This window comes from Hevea brasiliensis, chromosome 9, assembly GCF_030052815.1.
Source record: "Hevea brasiliensis isolate MT/VB/25A 57/8 chromosome 9, ASM3005281v1, whole genome shotgun sequence".
Taxonomy (NCBI): domain Eukaryota; kingdom Viridiplantae; phylum Streptophyta; class Magnoliopsida; order Malpighiales; family Euphorbiaceae; genus Hevea; species Hevea brasiliensis.
In genome coordinates, this window is record NC_079501.1 from 98,654,253 (window position 1) to 98,677,601 (window position 23,349).

Sequence of the window (23,349 nt, forward strand, 5' to 3'; positions counted from 1 at the left end):
ACGCTGCTTGCTCCAAATTACCACAACAACATCCATGGCACTTTAACAGTTATCAATGCAACATAAATCGTGCCTAGAGTTTAACTACATAAATATATGCATATAAGTGATGCATGGGCATGCTTGAACATATAATAATAGTGAAATTACAATTAAAATTAATATTTTACTCACAGACTTGACGACAATCACTGTGGCGTCTGGGCGGAGGAAGAAGGTATCTCGCTCATCGACAATTTTATTACAATCATTTAATAAATTTGACTCAATACAAACAAAGAAAAAGACCAATACGTCCTAAGTCGTGCCGAAAATCCGGCAGAGTCTCCCCGATACCTAGGACCTACCCAACCTGCAAAAGGGCTCAAAACACACTTCTATATTCACAATCCATATGTCCACAACTCAATCACATCACACAGCCCCTCCTGGGCCCACCAAATCAATCATCCATCACAATATGTAAAATTTCAATTTAGTCTTTATAATTGATTATTTTTGCAAAAACTGCTCAAATAAGCTCTAAAAATTATAAAATTCTGCCCCGCGGTCCTTAGAAATATTACTAAGCTATTGCAAAAAGAATCGTAATTTTCTAAGCTACCACGAATATTTTATGGATTTAAGCACTAGAAAATTACGAAAAAGCAAGGTTCGGGTTTACCTTTGCCGATTCCGACTTCGGGAACGTGCTCGGGATGCATGACAATGGTGGGGTAGCCAAAACCTCGATCCAATTCGGAGACTTTTCCGGTGGTAGTCTATTCGTAGGAAATTCAGATCCGGACAACTGTCGAATTTCCGCGAATTGAGGATACCTACACGAAGCCCAATAATAATATATAAAAAAATCAGGAGTGTTACAGAAAGGATAAGGGATTATGGAGGAGATGTGGTCGTGTCCAAAGAGGGAGTAATTGTAGCATGAAGTTAGGTTTGTGGGTGATTGGTGGGGTGGCATTTATTGATGGTGATGGCCATGATGGGTTTAATTCGGTGGTAACAATAATAGCATATTTAGAAGAATTGAAAAGCTGTTTGATGAAAATTGTAGGGTTTTGATGAGAATGAGTAACGCTTGAGGCGAAAGAAGATTCGAGAGAGAATTAAAATAGACAATTGAGAAAGACATAACTGAGAGAGGCAACTGAAAGAGTTGAAAGATGGAGAATCAAGAGAGGGCTTGAGGCATTGTGCGTAGAGGAAAAAGAAGAATAAGAAACGTGAGGAAAGATGAGAGAGGAGAGAAAAGTAATTGTCATGTTGGATCATCATGCTAGTAGACAATCTACAAAGAGATGAAAATGATTTTATTGTTCAATAAATTTAATATTAAAAAAAAATTAAATATTACAAACTAAAATTAAAAAATATATTAATATAGTGCCTTAAATTCAAGATGTACAAATTTCTAAGTTTATAAACTATAAATAAAATTTATTTATTTAATAGTAATTTGTTTAATAATATATCTCATAAGTTGTCATCTTAAATTTAGTGATAAATTATTTTCTATGAGATTGAATTGGATTGAAGATATCAATTATCGACTATGGGCTTTAAGCTTAAAAAGACCATGAGAGCCCTAATTTTATGCAATTAAAAAAAAAAATAAAATTGTGGGGCTTGTTTCTACAAGCGGTCACATTCTCTGGTTACATCTCGTTCACCCAGCGTTTTCGTACATAAAAAATCTCTCCGGTAAAGAGAAAATCACATAAAATCTTGGACATCTCACAAATCTTTTTTTTTTTTTTTAAATTAATTTAGTTGCTTTTGATACTACCCATGAGCTGCGCTGCTTTTTTTTTACCGGGAATTTTTCATATGCTCTAGCGAGCAGCGCAGACGATGTATTCTCGATCAAGGAGCTGCAACTTTAAAAAAATAATAAAAAAAAAGGCCCTGGTGATGGCGAGTCAACGCCCCGCCCAAACGGAAACTTACTGTTTATTTTTTCTCAGATGATTATGTATTTCAGAGAGTGAAAATATAATATTTTATTTTGATTATTAAAACAAATCATCATTATTTTCAATATAATTGGATCTATCCATCCTTGTATTTATAATCTTTATTTTTAAACTATATTAAAAATATAAAAATAAAGAATAAAAATAAAAATTATTTTCTTTCTCTTTATTTGAATTGAGAGAGAAAAATATTAGAGAAAAAATTATTTTATGAATAATAAAATTATAATTTTATCTTTAAATTAAAAAAAATTATTAAGTATAAAGATATTTTTATATTTTTAAATATTTTTCTCCTACTTTTTTCTTATTTTAAAGAGAAAAAAAAAATATTTTTATTTTTCCTCTAATATTTTTTCTCTTCATTTATTTTCTACTCAATCCAAATAAAAAAATAAAAAATAAATTTATTTTTCCCTCACATTTTCTTTTCCTTCTTACTTTCCTCTCTTCTCAAACATACTCTAAATTTCAGAAATAATAGACATTATTAAATAAAAGAAAAAAATAAAATGTAAAATTTTATTTAAAACAAATCGTTTAGTATTTAAAATGTTAAATATATTTATAATAATAGGTATTATATGATATGAAATATTGTTAATATATAATTACTTAAAAATAAATATTAGGCCTAGAAGATGCAACTATAAGTACACATGTGGAACGCGATGAACGCTCATCGCCTTGGAGACACATGGTGAGTCCAAGCAGAAGAAAAGGGTTTCTATCCTGGTGCCGATTTAAACAAAGTGGTTTGTTTTCATCACCCTAGCTAGCAGCTTAGCTAGCTAATCTTATATTATCATTTATATAACTACTAATAGTTATAATAACACCATGGATACGAAAGTTCTTTCCTCTGGAATCAAGTACTTAACCCTCCCGGAAAGTTACATCAGGCCGGAATCTGAACGTCCTCGGTTATCAGAAGTTTTAGCATGCGAGGACGTTCCGGTTATCGACTTGGGTTGTGAGGATAGAGCCCAAATTGTGCAGCAAATCGGTGATGCCTGTGCTAACTTCGGGTTTTTCCAGGTAACCCATTATTAATAAATTTGTGTATTTGTTTTTTAGTTCGATATCTACAGGGTTGGTTGAATCTTGGGGCTTGTAGGTGATAAATCATGGAGTATCGCTGGAGGGTGTGGAGAAAATGATAGGAGTGGCCAGTGATTTCTTCAGGTTGCCTGTGGAGGAGAAGCTGAAGGTTTATTCTGATGACCCATCAAAGACAATGAGACTTTCTACAAGTTTTAATTTGCATAAGGAGAAGGTTCATAACTGGAGGGATTATCTCAGGCTCCATTGCTATCCTCTTGACCAGTATGTGCCTGAGTGGCCTTCAAATCCTCCTCCATTCAAGTAACCCTCTCTCTCTCTCTCTCTCTCTCTTTGTGCTTTGCTTTAGTCACAGCAGCTGTATGAATAACTGTCGCTACAAACCTGACACGTGCATACCTCTCTCATCTTTTAAAAATTTTTGCATTTACTATTAATATAATTCATGGACTTGGCAAATACATTTAAAATCCCTAAAATTTTGATTTCATGTCATTATACGCTTATTAAAACAAGATTACATTATCATATATATATATATATATATATATATTTAACCATTAGCTATTTAAATTATATATTTTATTTAATAAATCATATCTTCCTGTTTTTTTCTCAAAAAATTTAAAAAATTATTTATTATGACATAATGTAAGTCATGTGACTTGTATTTACGTGAATCAAATTATCAGTATGAATTCATGCATGGATATTTTTAGGGCACTAAGATAGTATCTTAAAATAAGAGAAGCATTTCATTTCTTTAACTCAAAACGTTTTATAAGTAGAGAAGGATTTGGTTTTCTTCTCACGCCATTGCCTTCTTCAACCTATAAAACTTAAGTTTATGTGTAGGAGCCCTACTTTTCTGCTGGTCCTCACCTGCTCTTTATAGTCAATTCAATTGGTATATTCATATACTTAGTGTAAGTCTAAGTAATGGGGTAGGTTTAGATTGAAGTGGTTGCAGTCAATAGTCAATTAACAGGTAGAGATGCAATTGATATCCTTCAAAACAACTGTTTTAATTAATTATTAAATTTACTGAATATTGTAATTAAATGTATGGGAATTAAAACAGTTAAGCCTTTAACTATTCACTTTAAAAAAAAAAAAAAACTGTAGTTGTCCTACTCCTAATAAATTTCCCATGTGCTCACATGTGGGTTTCCAAGAGGAGAAGTATCATAAGCAATCTGTGTGCTCTTGGATTTGTCTCTTGCAGAACAACTTTGCTTAATCAATGATGTGAAACTTTTCCTCCTTCCTTAGAGATTATAGTTAATTACTAGTAAATTATAGTCAAGTCTTTTTCCTAGAGATTCACATCTACGTACCTACAAATATGGTTAATAATACTCGAGAATAATTGGTTTAACTTTTGGGTACTGCTTAGTGAATGGACATGTTCAATATATTGGTTGGATCATGTTTAATTAGGCTTCTGATATTTTAGGTCTAAGTCTAATCTACTAATTTACTTCAATCTTATTAAATTCAATAAAAATAATGTATTTTTTTTTAATTGATTAATTCTCATCATCAAACTTAGAGAGTGTTTGATTTCACAAATTAGCTTATAAACTCTAAAAATAAATTTATTTTATTTATTTATTTATAGTATTTTTCTTTTAGATTTATAAACTAAAAAAATAAGTTGAGATCAGCCTTTTTCATTTTGGTAGTTATAAGTCATTTGCTTATAAGCTAATATGATAGTATTTTAGTACGTTATTCTCATTTAATTTTTTAAAAGTGAGAAATTATTGCCTATCTCGATTCATTATATATTCAAAATATAAATATGTAGGATTATATATTTAATAAATGGATCTCATTATATATCTTATATCTTGAATTTATAAAAATAATTAAAACTTCACAATATATATCATTTAATAATTTTAATAATAGATGTATCTAACTCTTTATTAAAGTTATTTAATCAAATACATATTTGCATAAAATTGTAAAATATTTATAAATTAATTTTTATATATTAAGACAAATACTCGCTTCATTAGATAAAGGAAAATAATGAGGAGCAACTCACAAATTTATTTCTTATCATGTATATCTTTTTTTTCTTTTTTTTTTTCAATGAGAGAATAGGAAAACTAGGAAATTTATACTTAATCAATTTAAGTAAAATTTATAATATTTTTGAGTGAAAATCTATTTTGATTATAAGTAATATATTAAGTATAAATTAGATAGATATATACATCTTGTTATAGTCAAGTTATTTCTGAAAATATAATCACACACAATGATATTGATTTTCGAGGGCAGCAATGCACGGATCGAAAATCTTATGTATATTTTTTTTAGTATTTATGGTTAGAGGTGTTTTTGGTTTATTTTTATGCTTCAAAATTAGTTTTTTTTTTTTTCTTTGGATGATATTAAGGATTTTCATTAAAAAAATTCATTTATATATAATATATTTAATATAAATAACTCTAAATTATTCTTTTAAAAAAATTTTAATTTTAACTAATAAAAAATTCTCCTACTTATTATTTCAATAGGATTAATGTAGTTAAAAAATATTAAAAAAAATTTAAAATTAAGTTTGTAAATTTTAATCATAAAAATATTAAAATAATAAAATATTTTTTTCTAAGTAATTTTGTTTAACAGTGTTTAAAATAATTATTTTTTAATATCTAATAAGCACTTAATGTAATTAATAAAATTACTCTATAATTATTTTTGAAATATATTAGGTTAACAGAAAAGAGAGTATCTTTAAAAGTCTATATTTGATTGCTGTGGAGTCTCTTTTCGTTTTCACAAATCGGCATATCTATCAATTGGAAAATATGACCGCTAAACGACATAGCGTTAATGACGGGGCATCGTACAGTTGAATCCTCTTTAGCTGATCAATAATATTCACAGCCACACATATAATAAAATCATAGCCATATATGGCGTATTAGGCTGTGGAATCCTTTTTAGGTTAGGCCACGATATAAATGTGCTTCAACTTTTACGAGAGGGATTTTGAAAAAAAAAAATAAATTTAAAATTAAAATAAAACTGTCAAAATTCAATTTATTTGCTTTTATTACATGCAAATTTCATTTGATTGTTGTAATGGAAGTTTGGTGAGTGAGGAATCGAAGTAGGTGAAAAGTTTTCAATCATTTTTAGCACATGATTCTGTTTTTGTGTTTTGTACACTCACACCATTTCTCCTAACTACTTAACTACCTTAACTATAAAATAATTTTAATTTTAAATTAATATATTAAAACGACATAATCATGATAATGTGTCATCACGTAATAGGCTAGATGATAATATTAATTAATAAGTAATTTAAAAAAATAATAATAATAATAAAAGCAGGGCAAAGTTTTAATTCTCAAGTAGGTTAGTGTTATAGGTGTAATAATAATAGGGGAACCCATAGTGACGTCAGAGGCAAAAGCCGCGTTGACGTGAGCAAGCTAAATAAGATCTCGACCGTCAAAAGGATGAAGGGCTAAGATTCTTGTGCAGTTGGCAGCTTTTCCTATCATCGAATGAGTACGATTGGTGACGTGTAGTGTATTAGGCATTAGTGCGGCAATCGTGTAGTTTCACGTAACCATTTAATAAGGTACCTTGCAACTTGCAACACCTTTTTTATTAAATAAAAAGAAAAGGTCTCCTTCTTCTAGAAACAGTTCTTCTTTGTCTAAATACGGCCAACACTTTTTTAATTTTTTATATTTTTTAATTAAATTATTTGAAAATTAAGAATAATTTAGGGCATAAAATTAATATTTTATTTAAGTTCTATAAAATAAGATTTAGATTAATGATATAATTCATTACATTTACCTACTCCATATTCAAAGTGTTCACATCGATTAGATTTAAAATTATCTTTTAAGAAAAAAATATTTTAAATGTTATTAAAAATTTATTTATAAAAATTTATTTTATTATTTTAATATTTTTATAATTAAAATTTATTAAATTTAATTTTAGATTTTTTTAATATTTTTTAATTAATATATTTAAATATATATATATTTTTTAATAATAATTCTAACAGTAATGTTAAATATACTATAAAATAATGTTGTATATCATACAGTAAAAGTTCATAAATTAAGTTTTGGAGTGTAAAAAAATATATAAAAATGTTTTTATTTTACTATATTTATAAGAGTGAGAATTATGAATTTTCACTTTTATTCTTTTAAATTTTTAATATAATCATTTTTATCAATTTTTGTTCTATAAATATTTGAATTAGTTAATTATATTCAATTTTATTTATAAGAGTATTTGATTTGATTACTTACTTTTAACTTTTGATTTAAATATATTTTTTAATTTATGAATTAAATTAAAAATAAATAATTAATTATTTAATAAAATTATTTAAAAATAACTTTTAAATAGTTTAATTATTTGATTAAAAGATATTAGAAAATAATTTAATTTATTGAAATTATAAAAAAAAATATAATTAAGTATTATAATTATTAAAATAAGATAATTTTTGAAAATTACTAATATAATATAATCTTTTACCTAGTTAAATGATTATTTTAAAATTAGTAAATAAGTTATAAAGTATTTATATTTTTAACTTTTAACTTATTTTAAATAATTTTTTTAACTTATAAATTAAATCAAATGTTAATCTATTTATATTTATAAGTAGATTTGATCTATTTATAAGTTAAATTAAATATTTTTTAAAATTTTATAAATAAAAAAGAATAATTATTGAGCTAATAAGACAGCAACTAAAAAATTATAAAAATATAACGGAAAGTGAGCCGATATTTTTGAAAAGGAAGCATTGAGGGATATCAATTTCCAAGTAAAGGGATAGGGATATAATAGAATAGAATAGAGTAGAATAGAATATTAGTGATTGTCATGTTTGAAAATTGATTTAAAAAAAAAAAAAAAAAAAAAAAAACAGAAAACTTTTAAAGGATGGATAAGAGGTTATTTGTGTGATTTGTGACCAGTAAATTTGGTTGTGTTTAATTAGAAATTTTTTTTTTTTTAAAAAAAGGAAATTTATTTAGAGATATGTTTAAATGGGTGGGACACAGTTGTGGGAATTGACAATTGTGAGAATAAAGAGAATTTTAATGGTAAGAGATAGAGCTGGTGACGTGGCTGCATTGCATTATTGCTCATATATAATACTAGTAAATTCATTTTATTATTTATATTCCATTTCTATATCTCTTTTCATTGTTAATTAATGATAAATATCTCCATTTCAATTTTCAATCTCTTAATCAATGATTTTTTTTATTCATTTAATTATAATTGATGTAACAAAAAAAATTTGGATATGCTGCATTGATAATTACATCATATAATTAGTTATTTTTTAATTAAATATCATATATAAAATTTTATATAATTATAATTATTTATTATATTTATTATTATCATTATCATTAATATCATCATTTATTCATCATTGTTACTATCACCGCTGTTCTGCCACCGCCATTAGATATATACTTAAATTACTCTCAAAGTTTTTTAAAATTAAAATTTAGTCCATAAAGTTTAATATTTTTCTAAAAATTGATCTTCAAAATTTTTAAATTTAAAATTTTACTTATGAATTTTGATGGAATTTTAAATAAAAAAAAAAAATATATATATATATATATATATATATACACACACACACACATATATATATATAACTCAACTCAACTCAACTAAGCCTTTATCCCAAAAATTTGGGGTCGGCTATATAGATTCGCTTTCTCCACTCTGAACGATTTTAGTTTAAATCCTCAGAAATGTGTAATGCTTCTAGGTCATATTATACTACTTTCCTCTAAGTCAATTTAGGTCTACCCCTTTTTTTCTTTTTATCCTCTAACCTAATGTGCTCTACTTGTCTAACTGGAGCCTCCGTATGTCTACGCTTCACATGACCAAAACACCTCAATTTCCCTTCTCTCAACTTATCTTCAATTGGCACCACTCCTACATTTTCTTTAATACTCTCATTACGGACTTTATCTAGTCTAGTAAGGCCACTCATCCACCTTAACATTCTCATCTCTGCAACTCTTATCTTAGATGATTACGATTCTTTCAGTGCCCAACACTCACTACCATATAACATAGCTGGTCGTATAGCTATACGGTAAAATTTTTCTTTCAATTTATTAGGAATCTTACGATCACATAAAACTCCCGTGGCACGTCTCCACTTCAACCATCCAACTTTAATCCTATGACTAACATCCTCCTCACATCCCCCATCTACTTGAAGGACTGAGCCTAGATATTTAAAGTGATTACTTTGGGGCAGTATCACTCCATTCAAACTAACTCCTTCCCTATCACTAGTTTGGCCTTCACTGAACTTGCAATGCATGTATTCTGTCTTTGTTCTACTTAACCTAAAACCCTTTGACTCTAGAGTACTTCTCCAAAGTTCTAGCTTTCTATTGACTCCTTCTCGTGTCTCATCTATCATAACAATATCATCCGCAAACATTATGCACCAAGGAATACTCTCCTGTATATGTTTCGTCAGTTCATCTAAAACTAATGTAAAAAAGTAAGGACTTATGGCTGATCCTTGGTGTAATCCAATTGAGATCGGAAAATCTCTTGTGTCCCCTTCCACTATGCGCACAATAATAGTTGCTCCTTCATACATATCTTTCAATACTTGTATGTACCTAATAGATATCCTCTTTTGTTCCAACACATTCTATAAGACCTCTCTTGGAACACTATCATAAGCTTTCTCCAAATCAATAAAAACCACACATCTCTATATTTCTCCATCAAGCTTCTAATGAGAAAGATCACTTCCATAGTTGAACGACCGGGCATGAAACCAAATTGATTGAGAGAGATAGAAGTATCATGACGTAGTCGATGCTCCACAACTCTCTCCCACAACTTCATAGTATGGTTCATGAGTTTAATTCTCCTATAGTTTGAGCAACTCTGTATGTCTCCCTTTTTTTTAAAACTCAACTCAACTCAACTCAACTAAGCCTTTATCCCAAAAATTTGGGGTCGGCTATATAGATTCGCTTTTTCCACTCTGAACGATTTTGGGTTAAATCCTCAGAAATGTGTAATGCTTCTAGGTCATGTTGTACTACTCTCCTCCAAGTCAATTTAGGTCTACCCCTTTTTTTCTTTCTATCCTCTAACCTAATGTGCTCTACTTGTCTAACTGGAGCCTCCGTATGTCTACGCTTCACATGACCAAACCACCTCAATCTCCCTTCTCTCAACTTATCTTCAATTGGTACCACTCTTACCTTTTCTCTAATACTCTCATTACGGACTTTATCTAGTCTAGTATGGCCACTCATCCACCTTAACATTCTCATTTCTGCAACTCTTATCTTAGATGCATACGACTCTTTCAGTGCCTAACACTCACTACCATATAACATAGTCGGTCGTATGGCTGTACGGTAAAATTTTTCTTTCAATTTATTGGGAATCTTACGATCATATAAAACTCCCGTGGCACATCTCCACTTCAACCATCTAACTTTAATCCTATGACTAACATCCTCCTCACATCCCCCATCTACTTGAAGGACTAAGCCTAGATATTTAAAGTGATTACTTTGGAACAGTACCACTCCATTCAAACTAACTCCTTCCCTATCACCAGTTTGGCCTTCACTGAACTTGCAATGCATGTATTCTGTCTTCGTTCTACTTAACTTAAAACCCTTTGACTCTAGAGTATTTCTCCAAAATTCTAGCTTTCTATTGACTCATTCTCGTGTCTCATCTATCAGAACAATATCATCCGCAAACATCATGCACCAAGGAATACTCTCTTGTATATGTTTCGTCAGTTCACCTAAAACTAATGTAAAAAGGTAAGGGCTTATGGCTGATCCTTGGTGTAATCCAATTGAGATCGAAAAATCTCTTGTGTCCCCTCCCACTGTGCGCACAATAGTAGTTGCTCCTTCATACCTATCTCTCATATCTCTTATCAAGCATTTTCTTTGAGTTTAGAATCTTATTAAATAAATTAGTTAACCATGCTACTCCCATATCTCCCAAATACTTCCACACTTCAATTGGTATTTCATCGGGTCCACAGGCTTTACCCACTTTCATTCTCTTAAGTGCTTCCTTTACTTCTAAAGATCTAATCCTTCTAGTATAATTCACATTCTTTTCTATTGTTCTATAATCTATATTCACGCTATTACCATTTTGACTATTATTAAAAAGATCATTAAAATAATTTCTCCATCTTTCTTTAATGTCCTCATCTTTCACCAATACTTTTCCTTCTTTATCCTTAATGCACCTAACTTGATTGAGATCTTGACATTTCCTTTCTCTCCTCCTTGCTAATCTATAAATATCTTTCTCCCCTTCTTTAGTTCGAAGTTTTTCATATAACTTTTCAAAGGCCTGTGCTCTTACTTGACTAACTGTCTTTTTTGCCTCTTTCTTTGCTATCTTGTACTGTTCATATGCCTCATTATTATTACATTTAGGTAATTTCTTATACCATTCCTTTTTTCTCTTCACTGCCTTTTGTACTTCCTCATTCCACCACCATTTCTCTTTTTAGGGTGGTCCGTGTCCTTTAGACTCTCCAAGTACTTTTCTAGCTACTTCTCTAATCTTTGATGCTATCTGTATCCACATATCATTGGCCTCCATATCCAGCTTCTATACTTTGGACTCGAGAAGCTCATTTTTGAACTTCACTTGCTTTACTCCTTTGAACTCACACCACTTTGTTCAAGCTACACTATTTCTTCTGACCTTACTTGAATTGTTCCTAAACTTGACATCCAAGACCACCAACCGATCTTGACTTGTTAAAGCTTCTCCTGGAATGACCTTGCAATGCTTGCATAGAGCTCTATTTGTCTTCCTAGTTAAGAGGAAGTCGATTTGGCTTCTATGTTGGCCACTTTTGAAAGTCACTAAATGTGACTCTCTTTTTATAAAGTAGGTATTTGCTAGTATTAGGTCGTATGCCATAGCAAAATCCAATATGTTTTTTCCCTCCTCATTTCGACTGCCAAAACCAAAACCTCCATGAACATTCTTATAACCTTGTCTATCACTTCCTACATGCCAATTCAAATCTCCACCAATGAAAACATTCTCTTCATTCAGTATGCTTTGCATTAAATCATCCATAACTTCCCAAAACCTGTGTTTACTCTCACTGTCTAGTCCTATTTGTGAGTCATAAGCACTAACTATATTTATTGTTTCTCCTTCTAGTACTAGCTTTACTAGTATAATTCTATCTCCTACTCTTTTCACAGCTATTACTGCGTCTTTCAATGTCCTGTATATGATTATGCCCATTCCGTTCTTGTTTCTCTCATTTCCTGTAAACCACAGTTTGTACCCTGAATTATCCACTTTCTTACTTTTCTCTCCTACCCATTTAGTCTTCTGAATGCAAGCAATATTCACCCTTCTCCTTTCCAAGGTATCCACAAGCTCCATTAATTTTCCTGTAAGTGATCCAACATTTCAAGTACTAACCCTGATCCTCCTCCTATCCTGCTCCTTCCTAATTGGTCTCCTTCTATGATATCTTCTATTGTTTTCTATGTCTATCTTGTGTTCTGTTCCACTATTTATTCTACTATCTGTCCTATGGACTAACTTCTTTACCCACACCCGTCCATGATGTGGGAACCCTTGCTAACTTAACACACACCCGGGCACCGGTATGGCGCATCGCTTTTGGTAAACGCCCTACACCCTTGCATATTTCACACTACACCCGAGCTCCGATGTAGCACGTCGTTAGTAGAGGACGCCCCAACGTTTATATCATTTGAATCCATATCATAGGATGTGACGAAATTTTTACACTAGTTGTCACCTACCGCAACCCTCCTCCTTTATCCGGGCTTGGGACTGGCTAAGCGCTAACTACTTAGGCAGAGTTATATATATATATATATATATATATATATATATATATATATATATATCCTTATGATATTTTTATCATAATAAATAAACTAAATAATAAATAAATATCATTATATCATATTACTTATGTTTTTATTCTGTAACTAAATCTAAATTTGTCAGAATACTTGCATTACATCATTCATTTCATTACATATTACATAATATTGCATTACGTACTTCTAATTACATTACATTAACAAAATCTTGCTTGATTGTCAAAATTTAGGATTATTGTTAATATGCATATGTGATGCACAAATAATAAAAGACACATAGGGACTAATGGAAACATTACATGCATATATAGGGAGGCTGTGAGTAATTACTGTGCAGAAGTTCGAGAACTTGGGTTTCGCTTACAAGAATTGATTTCAGAGAGCTTAGGGCTTGAAAAAAATTACATAAAGAAGGCATTGGGTGAACAAGGACAACACATGGCCGTGAACTATTACCCACCATGTCCAGAGCCAGAATTGACCTATGGATTACCAGGACATACGGACCCTAATGCCCTTACAATTTTGCTTCAAGACTCTCAAGTTGCTGGCCTTCAAGTTCTTAGAAATGGAAAATGGCTTGCTGTTGATCCTCATCCAAATGCTTTTGTCATTAACATTGGCGATCAATTACAGGTAGGTATATATATATATTCATTCACCATATTATTATCTTTATATTATATTCCAGTCCAAGGGATCGATTATTTATGATAAATTAATGAGTGGTTGCAGGCCCTGAGTAATGGGAGGTATAAAAGTGTATGGCATAGAGCCGTTGTTAATGCTGAAAAAGCTAGAATGTCAGTTGCTTCCTTCCTGTGCCCGAATGATGATGCTTTAATTAGCCCTGCAACACAAGATGAAGTTGGACCCATTTATAGGGATTTCACTTATGGTGAATATTATAAGAAGTTTTGGAGCAGGAACTTGGATCAAGAACATTGTTTGGAACTTTTCAAGAATTAATAATAACCTACCTTATCCTTGTTATCTACTTCTGCAAATTCCCTATTAATAAGAACAGTAGACATAGGATGGAAGGGGTATTGAAGTCATCTTAAAGGTCTCGAGTTTGAGTGAAATCATGCACTTATAAAGGATTTGTCCATTTCTTAATATATTGTTATCAACATTAGCTTAATTGTTGAACATTTGAATTATCTTTCGTGATTGTTAGACTATTGGCTCTACCTAATAGATTCATGAGACTATATATTTATGTTGATTTAATTACTTTCATTCAAGCACTGTTGCAGCATACTCCAACAGACAGAAATTCATTCACGTGCATGCCAAGAGTAAACATCATGAAGTAGTTTATTTAATACAAGTTACAGACAACGTACAATCATATATATGGTTCTTATTTGTTTTCTTTATTGAGAATTACATATACTGTAAAAGCCCCCTTTGAAAATCTTCGCATCTCACAACTTGAGTAGTTAAAAATCAAAAGATAATATTGAGAAAACTTGGCTTTTAGGCGCTCTTCAAGAATTCCATCACATGGGTATTGAAGGCTTCACATACCACTCGAAAACCCTGAAATCCAGCTCCCTTGGCTAATGCCTCAAATTCCTTTTCAGTTCTCTCTTTCCCACCGGGGTTATGAGCCAACATGATGCAGTCGATATGAACAGTTGTCCTGGTGGCGAGGCTGCTGTCTGGGGCCACCGGAAGAATGCATTCTGCTATGATCACCTTCCCATTTGGTGGCAGCGCTTTGTAACTATTCTTCAAGAATTTTAAGCAGTGTTCATCGCTCCAGTCATGGCATATCCACTGTACAAGAATCAAGAACACTTGCATTTTAGGCCAATAAAATTTCATTAAATATTATAGTTAGAGAATTGGGGAGCTCAAAACATCTTTAGAGAGAATCTTCTTGACAAGTCTTGTGATAACAAATTCATGGACTAGAGTTAACCAACTTATATGTCTTTCAATCATCTTATCTCTTACTATTTCACTCTTAGTTAAGCCCATTAGAACCAGGATAAGGGGTCTTTAAAATTGCAAACTTACCTTCATGAAAATGGCATCTCCTTTAGGAACGCTAACAAACATGTCTCCACCAACATGCTCTACGCCTACAAGCAAAAACAAGTATCTGTGTGAAAAATCAACCAGGATTGATATTAAGAAAACGATTGGAAATTGGAAGGGGATTTGTAAATACCAGGAAGGGATGGAGCATCCTCAATTACATGGGGCAAATCGAAGTTAATGCCTTTGATCGAAGGGTATTTGGAGACGATCATGCTAAGGACAGCTCCAATACCACCACCAACATCCACAATAGAAGAAAGACCCTCAAAGCCTTTATAAGTCTCAAGAATTTTCTTCATGGTTATGGTAGAGTGATCAGACATTCCCTTATTGAAAACCTTATTAAATCTTGGATCTGTGCCATGATATTCGAATGCTGTCATTCCATACGCCTTGTTAAATGGAATGCCTCCTTCAAGAACTGCATCTTTCAAATGATACCTGTAATCAACACAACCTTAAGTTACTTATCCATGAGAACATGTTTAATTAATATAAATGAATCCACATCAAATTCATTTTAGAATCTGTAATTTAGATGTTTAGTGAATATAGTTATATAATAAAAAAAAAAAATCAATTAAAATTTTTTCATTATTTGTATGAAATTAATTATATTCGGGTCAAATTCTATTAAATTTTATGGATTTTCAGTTTAATCCAATAATTTTAATTTTAGTAATTTTGAGCAATTCCATCCAATTAGTTGCAGATTCATGCAATTGACTATAATTGTATTTCCAATTTTAATTAGCTGACCAAAATTAGGATTATAATTTTCAATCTCTCCTGCTTATCATAATTTTATTGATTAAAATTGCCAAATTGTACTAAGATTATAAGTTTAATTTTGATCCATTGAGAAATTTAAAATGATATAAATGAAAATAGTATCAAAAGATTTATCTGGGCTGAGTCTTTTAGTTGTTAGGCTTCTAGCCTTTTTTTATCTGGGCCTGGGTTTTTTAATTGTTAGGCTTTTAGCTTTTTTTATCTGGGCCTGGGTTGGTAGTGTGACTGAGGTGTTGGGTTAAATGGGCTTTGAGCCTAAAGTCTTGTAATTCTTTTTGATGAATTTTTTCCTATGTTTTTAATAAAAAAAAATTAATAAAATTTATTAAAATTAGCATCTAGAATTTTTGTTTTTTTTCTTTTTTAAAAAATAACTTTGAATAGGTAGAGAGCGACAAAATATGATTTTTTAAATAAAGTATATTTAGTATAAATTCAATTTTAAATAAAAATAAACTTAACAATTATTAACTTAAAAATAAAATTAATTAAAATATATACATAAATTTATATAAAAATATTTAATCAATGATTAATGATATGATTCTCAATATAAGATTATATATATATATATATATGAAAATGTGTGGTAGGTGAAATGGTGGCTCTTGTTTGTGGTTTGGGGCCCCTAACTGTCATTATCAGAATGAAAACACAGGCTGGTACCCATTAACTTGGTTCTATATCCATCACCTTTCTCTTTCAACTAAAATATTATTATTAATAAAAATAAAAAGTAAAAAATTTTGATTTTAACTTAAAATTTGATGTAGTCATTTAAAATGGATTTCAGTTCATTCTAAAATAATTATATTAAATTTAATTTAAAATTAAATTTTAGTAACATTTAATTAATATATTTGAAAATATATTTTTTATAAAAACAATTTCATATATTCTCCACTCATTTTTCTTTTCTTTTTTCAAATTCTCATCATCACATGTTCAACTTCTATTAATCTAAACCTTGAAAAAGAAAATCCCTTTTTACCATTCCAAAACAAAAATTTAAGTCATTGTTCTTATGATAATTAGTTTGAATGTTTGACAATAGTGACGAAACCAGCCTACAGCTAAATCTTTGTTGTATGCTGCAAGTCGTAATGAATAAATAGTAAAATACTAATCATTCTGGGCATTGTAAGCCTTTTCTCATCACTCATCCACCAGTTTGTCTCTTCTTAATTTTCTTATTCCACAGCAGCTTCTCTTAAATTATTTACTTGTTGATCCCATTAATTTAAGTTGCAGAGCTTTACCAAATTCTCATACAAAGTATTATAAATAATTAAAAAATAATAATAATAAATCCCATGTTAGACAAATTCACAGTTTTCTTGAAATTAAACTTCATTCTAAGTACCCATCTATATTTGAAGTTGTAAAATAAGTTGAGAATTAAGAACTCAATTAAAGAAAGAGTCAAGAGATTACCAGCTTTCCATGAGGACTTTATCCTGGTTCATGAGACAAAGAGCGGCAATTGAGACACCATCTTCATTCTTGGTCAAAAATTTGCAAACAGGGGCAAGACCATAGAGCCTCTCAACTTTGCCATCAGGAAGGGTTCTCAGAGAATAAGTAAGAACGGAGTAGCTGGCCAAGAGTCGCAAGATACGGTCCAACATCACTGGCGCATCTGGGTTCTTAGTGGGTAGCTGAGAAGCGATGTCAGACGGCGACAGGAATGCACCAGGACCTGCTTTTGCCATGATTTCAAGTAGGTCGAGCTCAATGGCAGATTTCAGCACCATAGGCAACACTGATGCGCTAGCTAGTTGCATAGCAAACAGATTTGCTTCTTCATCTGATACCTGAGTAGGAGTCATCTGAGTTTCGCCGGCTGAACCCATTCTTGAATTGGTGGTTCTTTTTTACCTTGTTCAAGAATGGAGAGTGGACCAGTTAAAATATAGTAAGGTTGAAGAAGGAAGAGGACAAAAAGAAGAAAAATTAAGGCTTTTTGCTATGTGGGTTTCAAGAATCAGTTATATATACATGGAGGTTTGCTCAACCACCTCCGAAGCTTTCCCTATGAAAACAGTACCCCACTGGCAATAAACAACGGAAGCCCCACCAAATAATTCTTGAATTTTCTTTTGTGGATTATTTTGATGTTATGCCAAAAAAATCAATTAGTTTGAAAATTAATTTAAACAATAGGAGGTATACCAAATATGAAATACTTCTCGAGCAAATGTCAATTGATTTAATAATTATCTATTTAGTAAGTGAATTTTATTATATATATTATGTCTTAAATTTATAATATATTAAATTTAAATAGAAAATATTTAAATATTTGACGATACTAAATTTATGATTTTTATAAATTTACATTCAAATTACTAATTTTGTTGTTGCTTATTTATAGTTTAACTATTGATATAAATTGTCTAACAATAATTATCAACACCTATCAATCAACATCCATCAATTAGTTGTAATTAATTGTAATATACTTGCTAATTTAAAGTTGGGTTCACATTATAGCATTATCAATAAAAATATTTTATTTTTATTATATATTATTTATTTGTTATTCATAAATAAATTTCTCCTTTTATAATTAATATTTATGATAATATGTATATATAATTATTTAATCAATTATTTTTTATGAGTTGCTATGATTTAATTGTATAGTCTTTCCAATTCGACATAATTAATGAAGTAGTTTTTATATTTTTGCGAAGAATTATTTAATTCAAATAATTCTTATTTCAATTAACAATTTTGTGCATATTAGAAGTGACAAATTTAGTCACAAACTGTGATTAAAAACAAGAATATGACAGGAAAATAAGGAACAACAGAGACAGACGAAAGAGATAAAGCTTTGGTTGATAGGTGTTGGGTTTATATATAAAAAATAAAATTATGCTGAGATATACATAAAAAAAAATAAAATTATGGAATTAGTCAACTAGCTAAGTATTACAAGTCCAATATTATAGAGAAAGAAAAATGATGAGGAGGGTGACACAGTGGATGTGTAGCATTGAATCCCATTGGCCATTGGAAAACAAATGAGTAGGTGGGTATTTGGTGGGGGACCTTACAATGCTATTTCTTCTTTCTTAATTCTTAATTATTAAGTTAATTAATTAATTTTGATGTAACGTTCATTTTCTTCAAATCCACTCCTTCACTTGTCCCTCATCAATATATATACATATATATATATATATATATATATATATATTATTTTCGAACATTGAAGCAAGGCAGTTTAGTTAATACTGTGGAGTCCACGTTTGAAACATTTCAAAGGAAAATTGCATTGAGCTGAGTTAATCTTAACTATGCTAAATAATTTGATTGATGAAACGAAATTAGAAATTTGGGTTAAAAATAAATGAAGATAAGGAAAAGGAAAGTGAAATGGGATGATGGTGATTTTGAACTTAGAAAACAAGCTTCGCGCATTGATTGGCTACGCCTAACTAATCGCTGAAGGCAACGCCTTACCTACCACACGGCAATCATGGATGGGGACGGCAACTATTATGGACCAAAATGATTTTGACCATTCTTCTCGAAGTGAGGATTTTATTTTATTTATGCTCAAGGGAAGGAAAAATTCAGAACCCAATGTCATACTCTTCACCAACCTCTACCAAACATTTCCATTTTCTATAGATTATATGAATAAATAAATGAATAAAAACCACTCTAAATTTTGATTTCATCTTTCTACATCTATCCTTCTTAATTTTTACTATTAATGATAAGTGAAAATATTTTAATACTCTTTAAAATAATTTTTATTATTTCATCTTTAAAATTTATTATTATGAATACATTTGTTATTAATTTTTTATTATCATTATTTTTTTTTTATCAAATATAGTAGTCTCGTTGGAAAAAGGAAGGGCTAGAGCCTAAGTACATAGAGATAACCATAAAGGTCCTTGGCCAAGAATAAGCCCTAAATCTATCCTATAACATAACCCATTACAAAAAGCTCAATTCACTTAGCAAACCACAATTCGGTAGCACAAAGTAGTCATAAATTATGCCGTTTGAACTCCTCCTACCATAGAAAACTCAAAGTTGAGGCATACAACATTCGGATGAGCCATTCCCTAGCAAGATCGAAGGAGTTAGTAAGCTAGACATTAAAGAGGGCCATCACAAGAAATGATCCAGGCCCTGGAACCCAAGAAGATGACTAGAGAGGTGGTTTCCTAGCAGTTGGTAGACTGCACCAGTAAAGGACATGGGGCAATAAAGACTATTCCCATCAGCGACCCATTTGCTCCCTACCACTAGATTTAGCTCGTAAACGAATGTCTTTGCCTCATGCCTCTAACTTGAAACAGCCACACAATAAAAGCAACAAAACAAAGCAGCATTACCCTCATATTTAAGGCCATCTTCCTCATCCAATTGTTACACACCCCAACTAATAGTGGGGAATGTAACACCCACGACTGGCCAAGGAAGGAGGCTCCTCCCCTACCTGAGATGTAACACTCATAATTTTTAAATAATTAATTTATATGTAAATATAAATATTTTAGTCTAACCCTTAGTGTTGTGGGTTTTGCGTAGGTACTTTTGTTTCGTGGCAATTTGACCGTCGCCCGGATCTATAATTTGGAGCCGAGCAGATAAACTGTCATAATCACTTCAGAATCAGGTTAAAGTTATAGGATGCCCCATCATTTTCAGAAGCCCCGGATGTGTTCTAAGTATCAGAATTGGCATAGATAAACCCGAACTCCGAGTTTCTTCAATTTTATAGTGTTGGGTTTAGAATAAAATTTTATAAAATATTCGTAGGTAGCTAAAAAATTATAATTTCTTTTTTATTAGTTTAGTAATATTGCTAAGGACCGCGAGGTAAAATTTTAAAATTTTTAGAGCTCGTTTAGGTAGTTTTTGGAAAAAATGGTTAATTGCAGGGACTAAATTATAATTTTTCAAAATTATGGTTGTTAACTATTTGGATGGGCCCAGGAGGGGACATGTGATGTGATTGAGATATGGTTGTGTGACTTGTGGATATAGAAGTATATTTTTGAGCCATTTTACAGGTTAGATAGGTCCTAGGTATAGGAGGAAATTTGCCAGATTTTCGGCACAACTTAGGGTGTCTTTAGTTCTTTTTAAGCTTGTATTGAGTCACTTATATTAAGTAATTATAATGTAATTGTCAGGTGAGCCAAGACAGCCTTCCTCCTTCACCTAGCCACCATAGTGACCTTGGTTTACGTTTGTGAGTAAAATATTGATTTTAATTATAATTTCAATATTGGCATTCCCATGCATCATTTATAAATATATATTTACGTAGTTAAATACTAGGCATGATATATATTGCATTTTTAATTGATGAAATGAATATAGATGTTGTTTTATGGTAATTTAGAGCTATGTGTATGGGTAGTGTGTGTGTGTGGTGATATTGGATATGGGTAGGACCGGTAGATGCGACTGGAGCTTGACTCACTGAGACCTGATCCTATTGTGGTTAAGACGGGGTAGGCATGGCTCGAGTTGATCTCGCTAGCCCCCGCATTTGGACTATTAAGAGAAAGTCCAGCTTGAGATGTACTTGCTGGCAGAGTTTAGATTTAAGAGAGCTGTTTAGGGGATTAGCTCCCATATATATATATTGTTTGAACATTTTATAGGTGTGTGAGTGCTCTAAATTTCCTTCTTGCTGTCTATGATGTGACTTGTATGAAATCTTTAAAGGTGTTCCATTCCATCCCTTAGGGTGTACTAGCCTTAGATAGCTATAAAAATTGTATTTAAAATTAATATTTTACTCTCTGAGTCGAACGCTCACTCCTGTTCACCTTATTTTTCCAGGATACAAGAGATTTCTGGTTGAGTTTTAATCTATCTCTCCTTTTCACAGGTCTTTTAGTAAATCTGTTATGTTTTGTATAACTTTATTAAATTCTAGAACTCCACATGTGTTATAAGTATTTTATTTGATTTGGGTCTGTAATATAATGTCGTGTTGGATCTGTAAATCTATTAAATGCATGTATGATTGGATTGGATGAGGGAGCTGAGCTCCCATTTGATTTTATGATATGATGAGTATGTGGAGGGTGAGCTGAGCTCTCCAAAGTGATATATATTGTGCTTACAGGTTGGGTGAGTAAAAAACTCTCCGTTAGGTGGTCCGTGTTATGGCCGGACTTTGTCCAGTTAATTTCTTGAAATTGGGCTCAATATGAGCCTTAAGATTGGGTTAAGGAGTAGTTAGACTTACTACGGGCCTCGGGGGCTTTATGCTAGCCCAAGTCCTAGTGCTAGTCCGACCCGTGGGATCGGGTCGTGACAATTATGATATCAGAGCTTAGGCTTTAGATTCATGGGAAAGTGTGCACCTAGAGTTGTCACATGCGTAGTATAGGATTTTATTTCATCTTTTTCTATAACTCTTTGTTTTTAGCTTCTGCGTTATACCTCAGATAATATAAGAGTGATTCAGTTAGTGTCTTAATTTTCGTGGAGTACACAGAGATGTGAAATAGAGTTAGCAGACATATTGAGGTCTGCCATGAGGATACGTACTCCAAGAAATGCTATGTTTTTGTCAGTATGGGTTTAAGTGGCGTGCCTATTTGGTGCAAGACATGACGACATAAAGGTGATTTTTAGCAATATAGCTACCCTAAGTGAGAGTGAGGGTACCACTGCTGGCAGTCATCGGTGGATAGCCTAGTCATAGTAAGTTCATGCTATCAGCGGATTCAAAAGAGATAAGAGATCAACAGATCTAGTATGTCGGGATGTACCATAGTAACTATACAATATTCTCGATGTTTGTGCTGTAAGTTGCAGATTACAATAATGACATGGGATTATTGTGTAGAGCTATGTGCTTCTCCGTGATGCACCATGATTAGGGTGTTTATAAACAACCTCTATTTTAGTACAGTTATGCCATAACAGAATTCTACATCTGTAGAGGAGTTGGAAACTCTTAGTTAGGGGTCTAGAGTCAGAATATCAAAAGGTCACAGTTGCTTGGTAACTAGAGTCAGTGACTTAGTTACCCTAGCATGAGCTAGAGTTACATCAAGAGTTGCCATCAGACCAGAGGTTTCAAATTAGATGCAAGGTAAAGGTGACCATCTGGTCTTCAGTGTAGGATTTTGGACAGTTTTGGCATTACAAAAGGCATTTTGCCTAAAGCTTAGTGAGAATAGTATGCCTTGCATGTGTTAGTAAGGTGCAAGTACAACCCTACTACCTAAAGAAGGTCGAAAACTGTGAATGATGATTTAAAGAGTTGTGGTATGATAAAAATGTAAATAATCTGACATTGTTTTGGCTAATTAAATGGATAGGGGAAATTAGAATTGCTATAGATCCCCTCCTTCAGATAGTAGGAGGTAGTATGCAGTCCAAAGGGGTAGGACCAGAGATCAAATAGGGAATGTATGACTGTTATTCCCTGAGTTCATCCTTAGCTTCTTATTACTCAAGACAAAAGTATACTTCAAATAAAGAAAAAGAAAATGACAGAAGTTAGCATCAATAAATCATAAAAT

The 23,349-nt window shown here is 31.4% G+C and overlaps 2 protein-coding genes across 2 annotated transcripts; one reads left to right on the forward strand and one right to left on the reverse strand.

Annotated features, from left to right (window-relative positions):
- The first annotated feature begins 2,639 nt into the window (after window positions 1-2,639).
- LOC110635656 (protein DOWNY MILDEW RESISTANCE 6) lies at window positions 2,640-14,215 on the forward strand. Its single transcript, XM_021785078.2, has 4 exons — window positions 2,640-3,011; window positions 3,091-3,338; window positions 13,294-13,618; window positions 13,718-14,215. Exons 1-4 carry the CDS (start codon window positions 2,814-2,816, stop codon window positions 13,949-13,951), a joined length of 1,005 nt encoding a protein of 334 aa, XP_021640770.2. The 5' UTR covers window positions 2,640-2,813; the 3' UTR covers window positions 13,952-14,215.
- Window positions 14,216-14,290: 75 nt separating this feature from the next.
- LOC110635655 (caffeic acid 3-O-methyltransferase) lies at window positions 14,291-17,877 on the reverse strand. Its single transcript, XM_021785077.2, has 4 exons — window positions 17,261-17,877; window positions 15,165-15,475; window positions 15,011-15,075; window positions 14,291-14,767 (listed from the first exon to the last, which is right to left on the reverse strand). The coding sequence occupies exons 1-4, from the start codon at window positions 17,677-17,679 to the stop codon at window positions 14,465-14,467; spliced, it is 1,098 nt and encodes a 365-aa protein (XP_021640769.2). The 5' UTR covers window positions 17,680-17,877; the 3' UTR covers window positions 14,291-14,464.
- Window positions 17,878-23,349: the final 5,472 nt, after the last annotated feature.